The sequence below is a fragment of the Episyrphus balteatus genome, chromosome 2 (genome assembly GCF_945859705.1).
Source record: "Episyrphus balteatus chromosome 2, idEpiBalt1.1, whole genome shotgun sequence".
Taxonomy (NCBI): Eukaryota; Metazoa; Arthropoda; class Insecta; order Diptera; family Syrphidae; genus Episyrphus; species Episyrphus balteatus.
In genome coordinates this window covers 105,072,838-105,091,441 of record NC_079135.1, presented here as the reverse complement: position 1 = coordinate 105,091,441, position 18,604 = coordinate 105,072,838, and the positions used below count along the sequence as shown (strand labels likewise).

Sequence of the window (18,604 nt, the reverse complement as noted above, 5' to 3'; positions counted from 1 at the left end):
CGAAAATAAGTAATGAAAAACTTATTTCAAACAATTTCAGTTAAAAAAAACATCGCAATCATTTTCTGAAATTAATTCCAGGTGGTCCCCCTTTTTTTACATTGTTCTTTTTGCTGAATTCTATTATCTCGCTAGCAAAAAGGCTTCATTCAATTTTCTATTTCCTCAACACAATTTGTCGCTTCCAATTTTGTTGTTGTTGTAGGATGTCCTTGAATATAATTTCTCCAAAGAAAAAAAAAAGAAAAAAAAAAACTAAGATTGATGTAAGAATCATTCTAGGTGATGCCCATATCCCCAAGGATAAATTCCAAAGAAAATGAATTTGAACAAAAAAAAAAAAAATAAAAATATTAAGAAACAAAACAGAAACCAACAAACCCCCAGATATAAATTTTTTTTTCATTCAAAAAAAAAAAAAAAAAAAACTTAAATCTAAATAATTTGTTTTCACTTATATTCCTCGAACTGTGTTGATGGAATTCGTTTCGTTTAACTTCTTTTTTTTTCATTTTTTTGTGTAAATTAGAGTCAGCTAAAAAAGGAAGCCTTATACGTACACAATGTGCTGCAATTGTACCTACTTGTGTATAATATTCATTGGAAGCAGGATCTAGAAAGGAAGAAAAAATCGTCCTCGTTGCCCATAATATGCCAAGTGATGTGAAATGGGGCGCATCCGTTCAGGCGTTCACAATGTTGTTGGATAATTTGATTTTTTCTTTTTCTGGTCTTTCTTTCCATTCAACAAAATGTAGATATGACTTAGAAAATTCTCGTTATCCTTGTGTCCGCGTTGACATATCATTATGTGGAGGACTGTCGTGGTATAAGACTGTCAACGGCTTTGGTTGAAACACAATTGGGGGCTTTAATCGAATTTTAAGCGGGGACCAACAAGTTGAGTATAAATAAAAATATACACAGTCAGTGGCAATAAATCGGAATCTGTGATGACGATGATGGCAATGGTCTTATTCAGATTTTCATGATTTCAATTCAGATAATTTTTCGATTAAGGTTGTTTTTTTTTTGTTCATTGGTTTGGGATTTTATATCCTTTTTTTTTTTTTGTGATTTCTTTTGACCTTAAGGCGGTCAAAAAAGTTTTCATCTTCTTACTATTCTTCCAAGGAAGAAACTTTCAATGGATTTCTCCTTCTTTATTTTTATGATTAAGTGAATGCCTTAAATGCTTTATCATGTTTGGCATACTAATCGTCAATCAAATGTTTCATATCTTTTGACAAATTAATGGATTCATTAGAATTGAATTTGAATTATCCATCCAGAGAAAGGTTCAACAGACTCTTGTTTGGTCTTCTCAGTTGCAAATGAAAGGATGAGACAGATAATTTATTGAGTTTGAGTTGCATGAAACTGTGCCAATGGCAAATTGCCATTAAATTGAAATTCACTGAATATTTATAATAATTTTTTGTGTTGTCGTTTCTGTTTACAAAAAGATAGAGGTCAAAATTCAAACGGATGTAGAGTTTTGGTGTAAAATGGAAACAAAATATGATAAAATACAAGTTTTTTTTTTTTGTAGATGGAATAAGTAGTGAGAATGGTTAATATAAATAATTTCAAACACATAATATTTTATGATTGAAGGTAATGATTTATGAATGTGCAACATAGTAGTCTAATATATAGAGAAAGTGGGAAACAACATCAAATTTAAAATATTGTAAAGCTTTTGAAAATTTGGCAATATTTTTTAAAAATAAAAATTTATTTTCTTCACGAAAAGCCTGAAAAGAGTGAAACTTCTACCCAAAAGGCTTGAAAGAGTTCTCATCAAAGCACTTTCCATAGACAACGGTAAAGGAAAAATAAAGGTTGATGTTATATTTGTATACACATACACAGGCTATTCAGCAGTATTCAGGCTGAAGCTGTTAAAATGTCATTAGACTAAAAATACGTCACGTACAGACGTCCCACCGAAAAATACTATATTTTGTTGATAATAGCATCCTAAAAGGAGTTTTTATTACCCTAAAGTGAGTTAGAAAAAAAGGTTTTCTTAACAGGAGATACCAAACATATTGACTTTGAAGAAACATTGAAATGGATAACTATGTGATTGTTTAATAATTCCCTAATCTCGTAGAAGAGAAAAGCGAAGCTAGAAGTAACAAGGGTAAGATGGAACAGCTAAACAGTTTTCTGGTTAAGATAAGGAATTCCGTGAAAGCTATCAGTCAATTTTCTACAACTCCAAATACAGAAAGCTTTCAAATGTTATTCATTCTTTTACATTTAATAAATATGAAATCTAACGAATAACTTTATGCTGTTTGGAATTTATTGAAACATTTAGAAATATTTTATTTTTTATCAATTTTGTCACGAGTGTAAAAGTTGAGTTAGCAGGTTTACACTCTAAACCGATGATAATTAATTTAATTGTTCTTTTTTTTGGAAACTGTACATAAGTACAAATGAATCGTTTATTTCAGAAACAGCATAAGTCCACTTTTTCCAAAAAAAAATTTTTTTTGAAATTTCTCATTTATGTATAGTTATTCATCTTCTGAAATAAAATTAAGTATGTCAGACCCCCCAAAATACGAAAACTGAAAGAAAAGGGCTCAATATATATGGAAAATTTTCACCCGGTGACAACAATTTTGACTGTTAAATACATGACTTTTTACCAGTTTTAAATTATTTTGGCAGCAATCTTGACACGCACCCCCTTTTGTTATATATTAGGGCTGTAAAAGTAACGACAAAATGAGTACCCGCATGTATAGGTATACGTTACTTTTGATACTAGTACCCGCATCAATAATATCGTTACTCGTTACTTTCGTATGTTTCGCATTTTTCGCACATTTCGTATGTTTCGTGTGTTTCGCATGTTTCGTTACTTTCGTTACTTTCGCATGCTTCGTGTGTTTCGTACATTTCGTATATTTCATGTATTTGATACGTTTCGTATGTTTGGTATTTTAAACATGTTTCGTACATTGGTATAAGGGTGTAAAAATTTTTTTTTTTTTTGAAAAAAAACCAAAAAAAATTTCTATAATCTAAGCTACATTTTAAGGTAATAAACATTAAAATTAGTTGCGGCATTCTCATGTAATAAGAGTTTAAAGGTAGCTATATTGATTTTTTTTCGTTTTTTTTTTAATCAAACGTGGAAACTTTTTTGATTTTTTTCCAAATTTTCAGACAAAACTTTGGTAATTTTTTGTTTATATTCGTTCAGTAATCTTATCACAATTCTTTAGAGACCTTTATTTCAAAAGTACAAAGCGCAGATCTCGAAATATTAACACTTCAATACAACCATGTCGAACAATTTTTCATTTTTTTTTCTATTGAGAGTGATTTTCAAACCTCGTTTTCTCTGCTTTTTTTTGTGTTGAACATTTTGCACCGAAAATAAACTAATTTTTTGAAAAACCAAAAAACTTTTGTACATTCTTAAGCTAAATATCAATACCATTAACACCAAGGCCATAAACAGATTGGTTGCGTTGTTACATATTTTGGCCAAATAGAGAAAATACGAAAACGTCTCTTTTGATATTTCTGTATAAATTACACTGTGTTCGAAAATGGAACTTTTTTTTCCGACAGAGAGCTCTCATATCTACTTAAGATATTTCGAGTATGCTGAACACGATGGCGTACTTTGTTTTTCTGGATTAGGTCAAATATGAAAGATTTTTGCGTTTGAAATTTTGTTTGCACATGCCAAAACTGAGGGTATAAAACACCATATATTTTCCAATTTGTGATTTTTTATCGATGAAAAATGATGGAAAATCTATTTTTGCGGAAGTATTATTCGTAAAAGAAGTTATTTGAAAAAAAATCTGTCGAATGACATTTTAAATCATTATTTTATGGCAAAAAAACGTCGATTTTTCTTCAATTTTTCTTATTAATTAAATTAAAATGCAGCACTCGGTGGTAACGATTTGACCTTGTATTTCAGGATAGAATATGGGTTTGTTTTCAAATACGAATAGGCAGTACCTACCTATCTACAATATTGGTTAAGCTTAAGAGTGAAAAAGTAGGAGTAAAACACTGTTTTTTTTCCAATTTTTTAGTTTATTAAAAAAATTACAAAATGTTTAAATGCAATACATATGTAGGGGAAGTGGGGACAAAATCGTTTTCTTTCTATGTTGTATGAAAAAAAATAAAACTGGCAAAACTTGCAATATGAAAAAGTGGCTTTTGGTATGATCGACCATGTCTGAAAGTATGAGCATGTTTAGTTGAAACGCCGAAAAGTTAAGGCAACTTTTGTAATTTTTCAACAAATAGTTACCGTTTATGTTAAAAGTTTTAAACTTATTCTTTATAATGAAAGTTGGATATTCAAGAGTATTCTTTTGTGAAAGAATAAATCCTAAAGGTTTGAACCTTAAGAAAAAAATATTCTAGGATATCAGGTAAGATCGGAAGGGGGCAAAACGCCCATGGGATCAAGTAGCTAAAAAAATAAATAAAAAATAGATAACCGTTAAAGGAGTCAGATAAGCGACAGGCACCAAATAACAGTAAGTGATGATTGTTCTGCTTGCACCTGCTTTAAAAATCCAAATCAAAAGGCTGATGCTTTAAATGCCCTTTATTTTTACCAAATGGTCCCACAAAGCATGAGTGTGATTATTGCGAATAGTTTCCATTTAAAAAAAAAGAAACAGTCATACTACCAACAAATTTTGATATTTCATAAAAACCCCCTTAAGAGAAACCCTCTTAAAAGAAAAACCCGCTTATCTGAAACACTTTTCTGATCTTTAAATATTTTCTTCAGTTAAACGGGGTTGGTTTAAGTGAAAAACCCCCTTAAATTAAAGATGGACTGTGACAAATATATTATGTGTTGTGTATGTAAGCTGAAGCTCATATATGTACCTATACAGATAGAAGCAATAGTAAATATGTTTTAATTTTAAAACAAATTGAAAGAAAAATGAGTTTTTGAACTTAAAAAAAAATTAAATAAAAATATTGATACCATGCCTGATTTTTTAATTAAATATCTACATGTATAATATTCCAGAGTACTAACACATACACGGTGTGTAAACAAAAATGTTGAGTTTTCGCATACATTTGTACCTTTATTGTTAAAATATGTAAGAAAAAGTGTAAGAAAAGGCGACGTTTTTTGCCATAAAATAATGATTTTAATAGTTATTCGACAGATTTTTTTTCAAATAACTTCTTTTACGTACAATAATTCCGCAAAAATAGATTTTTCATCATTTTTCATCGATACAAAATCAAAAATTGGAAAATATATGGTGTTTTATACCCTCAGTTTTGACATGTGCAAACAAAATTTCAAACGCAAAAATCTTTCTTATTTGACCTAATCCAGAAAAACTAAGTACGCCATCGTGTTCAGCATACTCGAATTATCTTTAGTAGACATGAGAGCCCTCTGTCGGTTTTTTGAACTATCACAGTGTTATCGATAACACAATGATTATTGAACCTTGGCACTACTGTTTTAATCGAGACAAAAGTAAACTCCAGATAATTATCTGCAGTTAGCATTCTGACTATGGTTACGATACCGACACGAGATGCGAAATGCGACAAATTGAGTGTATCACTTCATTTCGTATCTCTTACATCGGATTTAGTATTGAAACTGGAATCGCGTCGTTACTCGTATGTTTCGTATCTCGTACGTTTCGTATGTTTCGTTACTTCAGTACCCAGTAACGAAACATACGAGTAACGATACTGTTTAGAAAGTAACGTTTCGTTACTCGTTACTGAAGTGAATACCCGCATTTTAGTAACGAATACATACTATTTGCTACAGCTCTATTATATATCTATAAAAAGGTAAAGAATTACTCTATCTATATCTATTAAATTCATTAAAATTGTTCTCAGGATTCAAAAGTTATAGCCAGATTTCTGGTGGTGGCAGCATTTTTAGCTCTTGAATAATATGACATTTTATCAGTTTTAAATTTTGTTAGCAAAGATCATGACACGCAAGCCTTTAAGTTATACATCTATAAAAAGGTAAAGATTTACTCTATCTACTGCTATTTAATTTATTAAAATCGAAAGTAGGGTTACAAAACTATAGCTAAATAAAAACAAAAGTTTTACCACAAAAATTTCGTTTATTTCAGAAACGACATAAGTCCACCGACTTTAATGGCTTAAAAACCCGCAATGACCTAAAAAAAAGTTTATATTTCAAAGGTTTCTAAATGCATCTTAGGCTAGATTATAACTCGGCATACTCTAAATTTGAAATGTTGTGGAATTTTAAGTAAAAAACAGTTTTTTGTTGCTCCTGAAAAGTTTATGCTCAAGCTCATGGACTTATGTCGTTTCTGAAATAAATGATTCAAATATGCATAGGTATATCTTGACATTAAATTTTTCTGAATTTTAAATAAATCTTGTAGTTGATATGTGGCTCTTTATTCAAGTGTAAACAGGTAGGATTTTAACAAAATACAAATTTTAAGAGTTTCTTTAAATAACCCAATGATGATGTTGAAACGATTCATGCACGGAATTCAACTTTTTTCAGGAATGTGCTTGCTTTAAGTCTCATATAAAAGTGTCACATCCAAAATCTTGTAACAAAGACATCTAGAGGAATGTAAATGTTTTACAAATAGTGATAATCTTTGAAATTCAGAAAGATGAAACCTTCAAAAAGTCTCTGTGTCACAAAGACCTAAAATTAAACACAAGTGGCTATGATTCAATTTTCAGATTATATCACAGCATTAGATAGACCCTCTGGAAGTTCAGACGAGAATATTTGGATTATACAGTTTGTGGTCAGGGTTATAATTCACAGGATATTTTTAATGTTTTGAAAAAAACATTAACCGAAACACTGAAGAAAACATCGAAAAAACAGTTTGTGGCAGGGTATTCATATGACCACACTAAGAATATTTTTATTTCGAGTGATATTATTTTTTTTTTGTGTGAACGTGAACAATATCATCACCAAATATATTTTTATTTATTTATTTTGTATAGCGTTTTATATTCAAAGTACCTACATCAAAAATTGTTATTATTATAATGGATTTTATTACCCTACCGTTGTTTGTTATCAAAAAATCTTTGAACCAGATCATCCAGTCAGTATAGTATTTATTTTTATTGCGTTAACCGAAATTGAAGAGATCTATTTTTGTCAAGTCATTTATTTTTCATTTTTAAATTCTAACGTGGAAGACTCATAAATATCTCTCATAATTTCAAGAAATTGTAAACCAATAAAGTTAAAATAGATTCACCTTGATTTTAAAATAACCATCTTCAATTCAAAATTATTCTAAAAAAATTGAATGCAAGTGGCTTTCGTATATTTTATAAAGTTTTTTTTTTTTTTTTTTTTTTAAATAACTACTTCAACAGCCTTTCCACCGTTTTCCTGTCTGTTAAAATGAAATACAATGGCCATGGTCATTGGTCACACATTCATTTATATTGATTTTTAATAGAAAACATACAAAAAAGCCAAACTGGTAACAAATTTTGCATAGATTCTTAAACCTTAAATTGAGAGGGTCACTGTGGCGTATGTGGAACATATTTTTTAAATAGATTCTTTTAATGAAAAAAAAAATACTTCGAAATAATGAAACCAATTGAACTTTAACAGATCAATTACAAAACCTTGTCGACTTTTCATAATTGGGGCGTTGTATTGATTGTTTAATGTCTAATGTAACTGGCATGTTCACAGGCGAGGCTGTGACATAAAAAAAGCTCATTTTGAAATTACTTTTCCAAATTTGTGGGAAATAACTTCAAACTAGAAAAATGGTAGGTATAAAAGAAAACAAATTCTTACCTGTCCCATATTTGTGAATCCATATTTTGAGGCAATTGCATCGGCCACTTCCCAACCAGCCGGTATATGCACAGCAAATTCATTCAAATAAACTGGCATCTGTGGTAGTTTGCGCTTATTACTTAAGCTATCCGTATTAAAATCACTATAACTATCATCACTTGTTGTTTGTTGTAGGTTAAGACCCTGAAATGCGTCACTAAATTCACTAAATATCGCATTCATTGCATCTTCATTTTCATTGAGACTGATTTTATTGCTATCATTTTCACTACTGCTGCTCAATTTGCCGATTAATTCGTTGTCAATCGATAAAATGCTGCCATTGTTGTTTTTATCATCATTTTCATTAATTATATTATTTATATTATTTACATTTTTACTACTATTTGTAGTTTTTGAACTATTATTATTATAAAATTGTATGGAATTTTGATGTGATGACAACGACGACGAAGAAGAATTATTCGTTAAACAATTCACATTGGATATTTGAAAACCACATAAAAATACTACAACAACAATCACATATGTACAAAAATGTTTTTCAAAATTATTTTTACAATTTGTCCGAAAACGCTTTGATGACAGTCGCGGCGGCGGTGACGATAACGACGACGATGATGACGACATTATTCTCGACAACGACGGCAACACTTTCGTACTATTTCTTACATTCGCGGGTAAGGACGATGGTAATTTGAAATCTGACAATGACGCTGATGCCGAAGGGGTTTCCGCTGACGATTCATCAGATCCGTTCCCAACCTCGGTACCACCTGTCAGGGATAAGGGTAATATGGACTCGAGCAGAGATGATCTTTTATTTTGACTTTGGGCCGAGGTTTTTGGTTGACTCCTCCGGCTACTGGCAGGGCATTGTTTGGCATACGCCGATAGCAACGTCGAATTGTTGACATCCTTTTGATTTATTGTTTTGAACAAATACATTATTTTTTATTGATTTTAATTTTGATTTATTTTTCTGCCGCTACTGCTGCTGTTGCTGCTACTTCTGGTGCTTTTGCTGTTCCAATGGTAAGGCTTTTGTTTTAATTTTGATTTATGAACGGAGGCGTTCTCAATTTGTGCGAACATGCGGAAGTATTTTATATAAAATCTTTTTCGATTGGTTTTTTGTTTTTTATTTTATTTTTTTTTTTTGAGGTGAGGGAGTGTAGTGTGAATTTTGGGATGTCAATAGTTAAAATAAACCGAGGAATAATAAAAAAATTAAAAAAAAAACAAAATAAAATAAAAAATAAAAAGAAATAACGTAAAATGGGAAATTCCAAAACACAATATAATGAACTTGGAAGGGTAAAAGTTTTGGAAATTAAAAAAAACTAAATATCAGTTCGTCCACATTGTTTTCATTGCGGATTGGTGATGGATGGGTTTTCTGAAATGAAAGAGAAAAAAAAATACATTTTTTTTTATATAGAATTGATTTTATTGAATTTAATTTGATTTTTAATTAAACTGGAATGGAATAAATACATGATATACAAAAAAAAATACACGAGAGACTATTATCTTACTTATAGATTTTTTATTTTATTTTTTTTTTACAAAAAAACATTGAATGAAAAAAATGTGAAGTCAAAAAATACAAATAACTTTTTGTTGAATTAAAAAATAATAACATCAAAATATTAATTTCTTACATGAATAGATTTATTATTTTCCTATCAATATTAACTAATTACCTGAAAGATAAAAAGCCTTTTTTTAGAACAAGTTAGTTTTTGTATATTATATATAATACCATTAATTAATAATTTCAGAATAGAAAAAAGAAATAGAAGAAAAGAAGTTATGGATAAATTAAGGATTAATGTTATTGAAAGAGGCAAAAATCGATTAAAAGATAACCGATTTAATTTTTTTAAGGTACCTCAAATATCGAGAAAAATGTTCAGAACAAGATTTTTTATTTATTTTTATCTTTAACAAAAATTATATGAATTTTATAATTTTTTTTAATGCTCCTTTTTCAATTAATGCAAAATATTAATGTTTCGATTTTATTTTTAAAAATATACTAAAAAATTAATAAAATTCCTTTCAATTATGATGAATAGCTAATTCAAAAATTAGTTTTTTTTTTCGTCCAACATTGTGGCTTAGCGAAAAAAGCACTCTATCGTTACAAATAGAACTGTTCCTAACAATACAAGGATGCAAGTCAAAATGAAATTTGTGAACCTGAAATTTTTAAAATGTCTTGAACGAATTTTTCTTAAATTGAGTATTTTTTTTTTCGACCAAAAATGGCGGCTGTTTGAAATTTTTTTGACATATCTAATACCTTAGGCAATTTTAATAAACATAATTTACAAATTTTAGCTTTGTACAGTATATATTTCCGTAAAAGACCGTAATTATATTAAGCACATTGCTAAAATTCAAAGGTTTAAAGTTGGCTGACTTGCGAAAGCTGTATTTTAAAAACTATTGGATTTTTCAAAATGGTTTTAGGCTTAAATGATATAAATCAGTTCAGTTACCCTTTAAATTTGCACGTTACAATACACTCAAAAATATATTTTCACTAGAAAACAGTATTAACAGTATTCGGGAAATTTAAGTGAAATATTATTTCCCCTTAAATAGAAACTTACATTTTTAATAATCAAAGAGGTTGAAAAATTGTTATTTCTTGCACTTTAATAAGCCCTGATTTTTCAATCGACAGAAGAATAAATTTCAATATAAAAAAAACTTTTATTCCTAGGAAAGAGCTCTAACTGAAAGTCCTTAATCGAAATTTTCGAACCAACGAAATCTAAGTTTCATATTAAATAAGAAAATCAAAATTTTGAACTTTAAAATCAATTTCATATTATTTGAAAAAAGAAATCATGTGTGCAATTCACACGTGGTAGAAGTGAAACCTTAAAAAATAATTTTCCTTTAAAAAAAAACGAAAAAAATCTAACTTTTTTTTATTCCACTACCTTTAAATCTATTTTTTATATGAAATTTTATATCATCTGAAAGCTTATAATTTCACCTTTTATATAACTTTTCAATCATATTTCTACCATTCCTACAAAAAAAGTAAGAATTTTTTAAAACCAACCATGTCGAAATTTCAAACTGAAATAACGGTACTTCCTATACTGTTGGCTAGTCATCGGCAACAGATCTCCACAGGTGTTTTTCAAGTTGTTCAATCTTATATTGTGTGACTTGTAGAGCACGTACCGTTATGCGTGATATATCAAATGAAAGGTAATATTATCAGCATGCGTATTAAAGTTTAATCAAATTTGTATATGCTCTAGATCAAAAAATATAACGTGTCTTTTCACCATTATCTCTTTGAACATGAAATTAATTGAAATTTTGTACAATTATAGTTTATTTAATTACCTATCTGTGGTATAATTTTCATTCATCTATCCATTTAAACAAAAAAGTTATAATCAATTCATTTTTCCTGTCGCTTTTTCGTTTCATCGTGTTTCAAATCACTACGATACTAAAGAAGTTTTCACCTCAAAAAGTCAAGTTATTAGATAATTTTATTGCTTATTTAGGCTGTGTGTAAATTGTGTTAAAATTTGGGTTAAAACATTTAGCTTAATAAAAATTGTATCACAACAATAATGCCAAAATTTTAATAAGGTGAAAAGTTTAAAATTATGTAATATTTCAAGTATCATACGTTTGCGATAATATTTTTCCTGTTAGTAAAGAAATCTTATTATGTTATTCATCTATACATACATTGTAAGGATAATGTTGTTATTTAAAGAACGCCAACTGATCTGATATATGACATTGAACGTCAAATTGTTTGATTAATTGGCCAAATTTTGTTTTAAAACCTTTCGAATTGTTTTTATAAAAAAAAGTTGCGCATACACCAAAGTGACCCACCTAAATTATGGTTTATTTATTAGTAAACTGTTACATCCTGTTTCTTTGTTTTTCTTTTTTTTTAATTTGTAAACGAGATATATTGAAAATATATGCCAAGCAATCAAGACGTATTACCTACTTTTTATTATTTTTAGAAATTTTGAAATAAAAGTCTGAAATATTTAAACAAGTATTGAACAAATTTACAACGTTTTGAAGGGTTCATAACAAAACAGTTTGTTAAATTTCATACACTCTCAAGGACAGAATTTGTTGGCAAACAACGATTTTTTTGACTTTTTTTTGGATAAAAATACATTCAGAATTTTTTTACGATTTAGATAAAATATCTTTTTTATTAGAAACCTGGGCATGATATGTAAAAGGTTTTCAAAAAATTCAGATGTTCCCTTATTTGTTCAACTTTTACATCGAATATTAGCGTAAGTTTCAACAAGAGAATGTTATTAATAATAAACCTTATAGGTACTCGTAACACATTATTTATTTTTAAATTCAATTATCCGATATTTTGTATAATTTTTGAATGATTTGTCCACCAATTTACCAAAAAAAAATTTACATTTTCCACACTTTCATAATTTGCTTGTGAGTATTAAAAATTACTCAAGATGCATCAAACTTCTAAATTTTGTACCTATTAAAAAAAAATATGAAATCATTTTTCATGGATCGATTTATGGATTTATGGTTTTCTTATGGATTGGATACTATACTCAGAACTGGGAGAAATTATAATGGGACTACTACTTATATAAAAAGAATTATCAAAATTATTTCACCCAGTCCAAAGATATGAGGTAACAAACATAAAATAAGTTAAGAAAATTTATGCTTTTTAATACTACTTTTGATAGAATTACATTTCAAACAAAACCAGTTATAGTTAAACCAATTTATCTAGTATTCTATAAAATAAAAACAATCCTTGGAAAATAAAAATCCTTTCGTCCTTAACATATCCTGACTGTGTCATATAGTTTTTTGTCATTGAACCTTAATGTAAGGAAAGGAGCAATAAACTTTGTTTGTTTTTTAAACTTCAACTTGCTTTTGAAATTGTATATGTATAGAAATGTATATGTCTCTGTCTTTTACCAAGGCTATATCTTATTTCATTTATATTCTCAAAGCTTACGATAAACAAAACATATTTTATTTTTTTAGTTTTATTTTAAAGAAAATTTTATTATCTTTAGAAATTCTCAAAAGACAAAAGCCACACGTTTTTCAAAAAAAAAACCTAAAGACGACGACGAACGCAAAGAAACGGAAAAAGCTAAACAATAAAATGGTTATGTGTTTATAAAACAAATATAAATTACACACACATACAAATATGTGTACAAACCATATAAAAAAAAAAAAAACAATAAGAAAAAAACATTGTTGCAGTAATGGAGGAAGAGATATCAAAAACGCGAAACCATTGAAATCCTCGGAAAACACTATAATGGAATACCCATGTTGTGTTTCGCTCTCGAGATAATTACTCCGAGTGTTGACGGTCGTATGCTTGTTGTAGATAGTAGTTGTAGTTGCTTAGACAACAACGACGACGATGACTATGACGACTATACCATAACGATGAAAACGAAGAAAGGCTCTGGATATTCCTCTGGCATTCTTTAGTTCTTTCTTTTATATGTATTTTTCTAAGTCGCAATAGGTTCACAACTTAAAGCACTTCCTTCGACGATGACGACGATGATGTCGCCCCTTTTTTTTTTTGAGATCCCCGTAGGTTTCCCTCGCTCCTTTTATCTCAACAAATGCGAGTGTTTCACACAGAATAGAAGATTGTAGCTATAGTACTGAATTTATTTTGTACTTTACAGTCTCCTTATGACATTCTACATAGTTTCTGCATAAGTACTAGAGAGGATGCATTCTACATAAAAAGTCTTCTACCTTCTCCGCACTTTGCAGAACATTACAGTACCCAACTATTCTACTTGAAATGTATTTTACGCAAATTATGCTGATTACAATATACCTACCGCTATAATACCGCCTCCTGTATACCTGTAGCGAATAGCTAAACCTGTGTGCATCTAGTACAATTTGAATGTCTAAATGTGAATAAATATAAAAGGAGCGACGATGACGACGATGAAGATTGAAGAACAAGAAAGACGAAGAGTAGAAGGTTGAAAACTTAGAGGCACACTTATTAGATGCAATTTTTCACAAGAGGATAACCGCACTCTCTTGCAATTTTTACTCGAAAGTGGAAAGGCAAAAAAAAAAAAAACTCTTTTTTTTCTTTCTTTTTTTTCTTGTTGTTTTTGTTTATTTTCCTTTTTTCCATTTGTCGAGTTGCATTCTGTGTGTTTCTTATGTTTTACCGTATTCTCTTCCTTTTCCGCTTTTATTGTGAGATTCATTCAAGGAAAATCTTATAGTTTTTTTTTTTTGTTGTAAGATTGTAGTTTTTCTTTCTTCTTCTTTTGTAAAATTTTCTTTTTTTTTTGCTTGTTGAAAGATTTGTAACGGAAAGGTGCAATGAATTTTGAATGAAAATTTACCCTATCGTTCGGCATTCAAGAAGGATTAAAAATTTATTAAGGAGAAAGGAATTAAGTTAATTCTTTGTACTTACTCTTGACCTTTTTTTTTTGTATTTTTTTTTTTGTTGGTTTCTTTGAAGTTTATTGGAGAATTTAACTGAAAATTTAACTACTTTGCAAGGTGAAATGCCAATTATAGCAAATTAAAAAAATTAAGAATCCTTATAGGAAGGAATTGAATTGAAAACTTTGATTTCAGAGAAAAAGAAGATTCTAGTTTATACTCTTATTATTTTTGTAAACAAGATTTAAATTTAATGTACAGGGAGGAAGATTAAAATGAAATGGAAATGATATCATTGAATTTCAATAAAATGTAAAATTGAATTCTTAAAGGAATTATTCTAGGTACATTCGTAGTGTTAAAATAATAAATGGTTATATTTTTGTAAGTCTCTTGTTATTATTAGGATTGTTAGGTCTATACATTTCTTGGAGTTACTTTAATGAAAATATGACTTTTTTAGGTGGATTTATATGGCTTAACGTATGAACTTACGTCTCCATCTCTTCACTTCTCATAATTTTGGTGACTTTATAAAAATACCAAAGAAAATGCCTTAACTCTTTTTGAAGTAGGTACTTTTTAAAGGATATTTAAACAAAATTCAATCCCCAGTTGAAACGAGAAAGTCAACTTAATAACAATACTCTCAATACAATCGATAAAAAAAAAATTTTGTTAGAAGTAACTAATTGGCTTATTTTTAAATAACTCAAGTAGCACAATTGTGTATAATTTGGTGTAAATTCATTAATTTTGGTGTAAAATTGAGAAAATTGAAAAAATATGGTGTATTTCTCAAAATTAGTGGTATAAAAATTATACCACTGTCTTTTCTGTACAAAATTTCAACATTGTTTTAAGATTCCGTGCAAAAAATACACCGATATTCAGTTGTTTTTATAATATACCATTAATGGTGCATAAAATTATTTGATTCTGAAATCAACCAAAACGGTTTATTTTGTACACTCTGTTTGGTGTAGGAAGCACACCCTGTGGACATAAAATTCACCAAAATGCATATGTGGGAGACGCCATATTTTTCAATGGACGCCATTTAAAAATAGAAGACAGCGATTAATTATTTTATTAAAATAGTATATTTATCGACCTAATAGTCCCGCATTCTTAGTTTTTTCGATTCATTATAAAAAAACTTTTCTTAAAAAAATGTAAAACAACACAAAAATTATAATTTTTGAAAAATGGATTCTTAAAATCGAAAAAAAAATCATTAATTCACTGACATTTTTAAGGCGCTCGATTTTTAGAGGGGGTAGCATCTAAAATTAGTAGATAGAATGTGTTTCGTTTTAAAATTTGGCAAACAAAATCATATTTAACCATTGGTTTCTTATGGCAATATTATGAAAGTGAATAAAAATTCATTTTCATTTATTTCATAAGAAATGGTGTGAATTAGAATTCATCAAACTGTTTGAGATAAAAAATAAACTTTGGTTCAAATTTTAAATCAGAATAATTTAAATGGTGTATTGTATCCATAGATTTATTGTGTATTTTTCAATTTCAAAGGGATAATTTTCACCAAAAACAGATCATTTAATATACCACTAGTGCCATTTATACACCAAAATCGGTATATTTTTTTAACCACCGGAGTTTATTTTATACGAGAAAATGGTGTATTTTTTATATTCAAAATGCATATCACGAAAGTGCAAAAAATACACCAAATATTTTGGTGTATCTTAGACTTTTGTGCTACTTGAGAATGTTACGTATACACCATAGTGACCCATTTGATTTGCATGGGATATAACAAAATACAAGAAGTGTGTAGTTTAGGTAAAAACATGTGAACAAAAATTGTTTCACTAATAAATTCTTCTGGGATTTTAAAAATGAAAAAAAAAAAAAATCATGTGTGGTTGAAGTAAAACCTTAAAAATCATTTAAAAAAATCGAAAAAATATAACTTTTTTTTATTCCATCACTTTTTTTATATGACAACCTACAATAAATTTTATACCATCTGAAAGTTTATTGTTTCAGCTCAAAATATTTATATTGAGCATGTCTATACAACATCTACAAAAAGAGCTAGAATTTTTTTAACCCAATTAGTTTTCATAAGAAAAGCAAAACAATCAATCTCTTTTCTCTTCTAATGCCATTAAATCCATTTTTTTAAATGACAACCCATAATAAATTTTATATCATTATTTCACCTTTTATATGACGCTTCAATCATATTTCTACCATGCCTACAAATAAAGTAAGAATTTTTTAAAGCCAACCATGTCGAAATTTCAAATTGAGATTACGCTGGTCATCGGCAATAGATCTTCACATGTGTTTTGAGGTATTTTTCAATTTTTTCAATTAAAGATTATATAACTTGTAGAGCACGTACCGTTATGTGTGATATATTAAATGAAAGGTAATATTATCAGCATGCGTATGAAAGTTAAATAAATTTGTTATGTGCTCTAGATAAAAAGATATAACGTGTTTAGAAAAAGAACATCTTTTCACCGTTATATCAGAATTTTGAATATGAAATTAATCGAAATTTTGCATAATTATAATTTACTTAATAACCTATCTACTGTATAAATTTCAAGTTATGATCAATTGATTTTTCATGTCGCTTTTTCGTTTCATCTTGTTTCAAATCACTACGATACTAAAGAAGTTTTCACTTCAAAAAGTTGTTTTCAGGATTACAAAGGTATAACCACTTTTCAATACGAATAATTTTTTTAGCAACGTTTTTTACCTCTTCTGTTGTTTTTTTTAGGCTCAGGTAAAACTTTGTGAACAAGGAGACTAGGGAAACAGAAAGTGACTTGTTTTAAGGGGATACCGCAAGCCTATGTCTTCGCGATAAAAAAAAAGTTTTTGGGCTCCTCCTTCGGGTATCAGGGCGACAGAAAAACGTCTGTGATGGGTGTTTTTGTATTCAGTGAAAATTGCGCTTCAGGATGCGACATATTTTAATAATCTTTCATAAAAATGGTACTTTTGATGCACATGCAGACAGACACTGGTTTTTGTTGTCACGATTAGCTACCTTTTACACGAAAAATCTGCTGCCACAATGGTATCAAATTAACAATTTTTCTTACAAAACACGCATATGGAGTAAATTAAAGAAGTAAATTCCCAAATGACCTCATTCCTCAATGCAATTGAAATATAATATTACATCAATAAATCCATATCCTTTTAATTTTTCTCTCAATTTGAATTGTAATTTGAGATAAAACGATTAACAATATTGTATAATGTATTCACAAGAAGTCATCTCTCTATTTTAGTTCAACGAAATCCCCTCAAGATACTAAAAATTCACAATTGAAATGATTGATCTTTTGTTTCTTGTGAAATTTAATAATTCAAACATCGTGATATGAGACTCTAACAGAAAAAAGAATATCCTTAAAATCAAATATTCATGCAACTCAGCATAAGGATTCAGTTGTTGTTTTTTTTTGTTCTTCCTATGCTAGTGTATTGATTGTGATGAAGTTAGATTATCTATACAACAACTGTAAGCAGAATTTCTTAGAAAAAAAAAAAAAAACAGCATCGCTAACATGAATTTCCATACACAAAACTAAAGCACATGCATATTTGCTATTCAATTCCATGTGGAAATATTCCTTTCAAGTAGTTTTTACCCTTTTTTTTTTCTCTAAATATTCTCACATTCTTCCTCACATGGTTATCATACATGCATACCAACCGAATAAACTTCTAGGAACGCTTCATGCCAGCCAGTCAGCCAGCCAATCCAAAGCACAACTTCAAATTGGATTTTTATTGGCTTAATTGCATTTCTTAGTTCATATATCCTCCACATCTCTCTGACTTTTTTTCCCTTCTTCCTTTTTTTAATGATATCAAATGCAGAAAAATTCTCAACTCAGTGCACATAGCACAGGACATTCAAGAGAGGGAACGTTTACAAAAAAAAACTAAAAAAAAAAAAAATATTAGATGAATGATAAGTGAGGAGTAGCTTGATTATTTTTTCCTTTCTTCTTATTTTCTTTTGCTTATTATTTTTTTAGTCATTTTACTTTTTTCCTTTCGAAGAGTGAGGAATATGAAAATTTATTGATGCTTCACTTCAGAGCACCACCAAGCCAAAGCCACTTCTTGTCGAGGAAACTTCATTATGGCTGAATTAATTAAAAAATATATTCACTTGAAATTTAAATTAAATTGAATATGATGAGGTATTTGTTGTCCTGATTATTGGAAGCTATCCAGACTTTGGAACAAAACAAGGATCGACTTTGTGTTGATAATTTATTTATTTATTTTCTG

General features: G+C 28.8%; 1 protein-coding gene across 2 annotated transcripts in view; it reads right to left on the bottom strand.

Annotated features, from left to right (window-relative positions):
- The window catches only part of LOC129911426 (furin-like protease 2), a 280,911-nt gene that overhangs the window by 189,490 nt on the left and 72,817 nt on the right, over window positions 1-18,604 (bottom strand). For both annotated transcript variants that reach the window (XM_055989229.1, XM_055989230.1), the window contains exon 3: window positions 7,838-9,239. In XM_055989229.1, coding sequence (XP_055845204.1) covers window positions 7,838-8,788 — 951 coding nt within the window. In that variant the 5' untranslated portion in view covers window positions 8,789-9,239. The remainder of the gene's footprint in view (window positions 1-7,837; window positions 9,240-18,604) is intronic.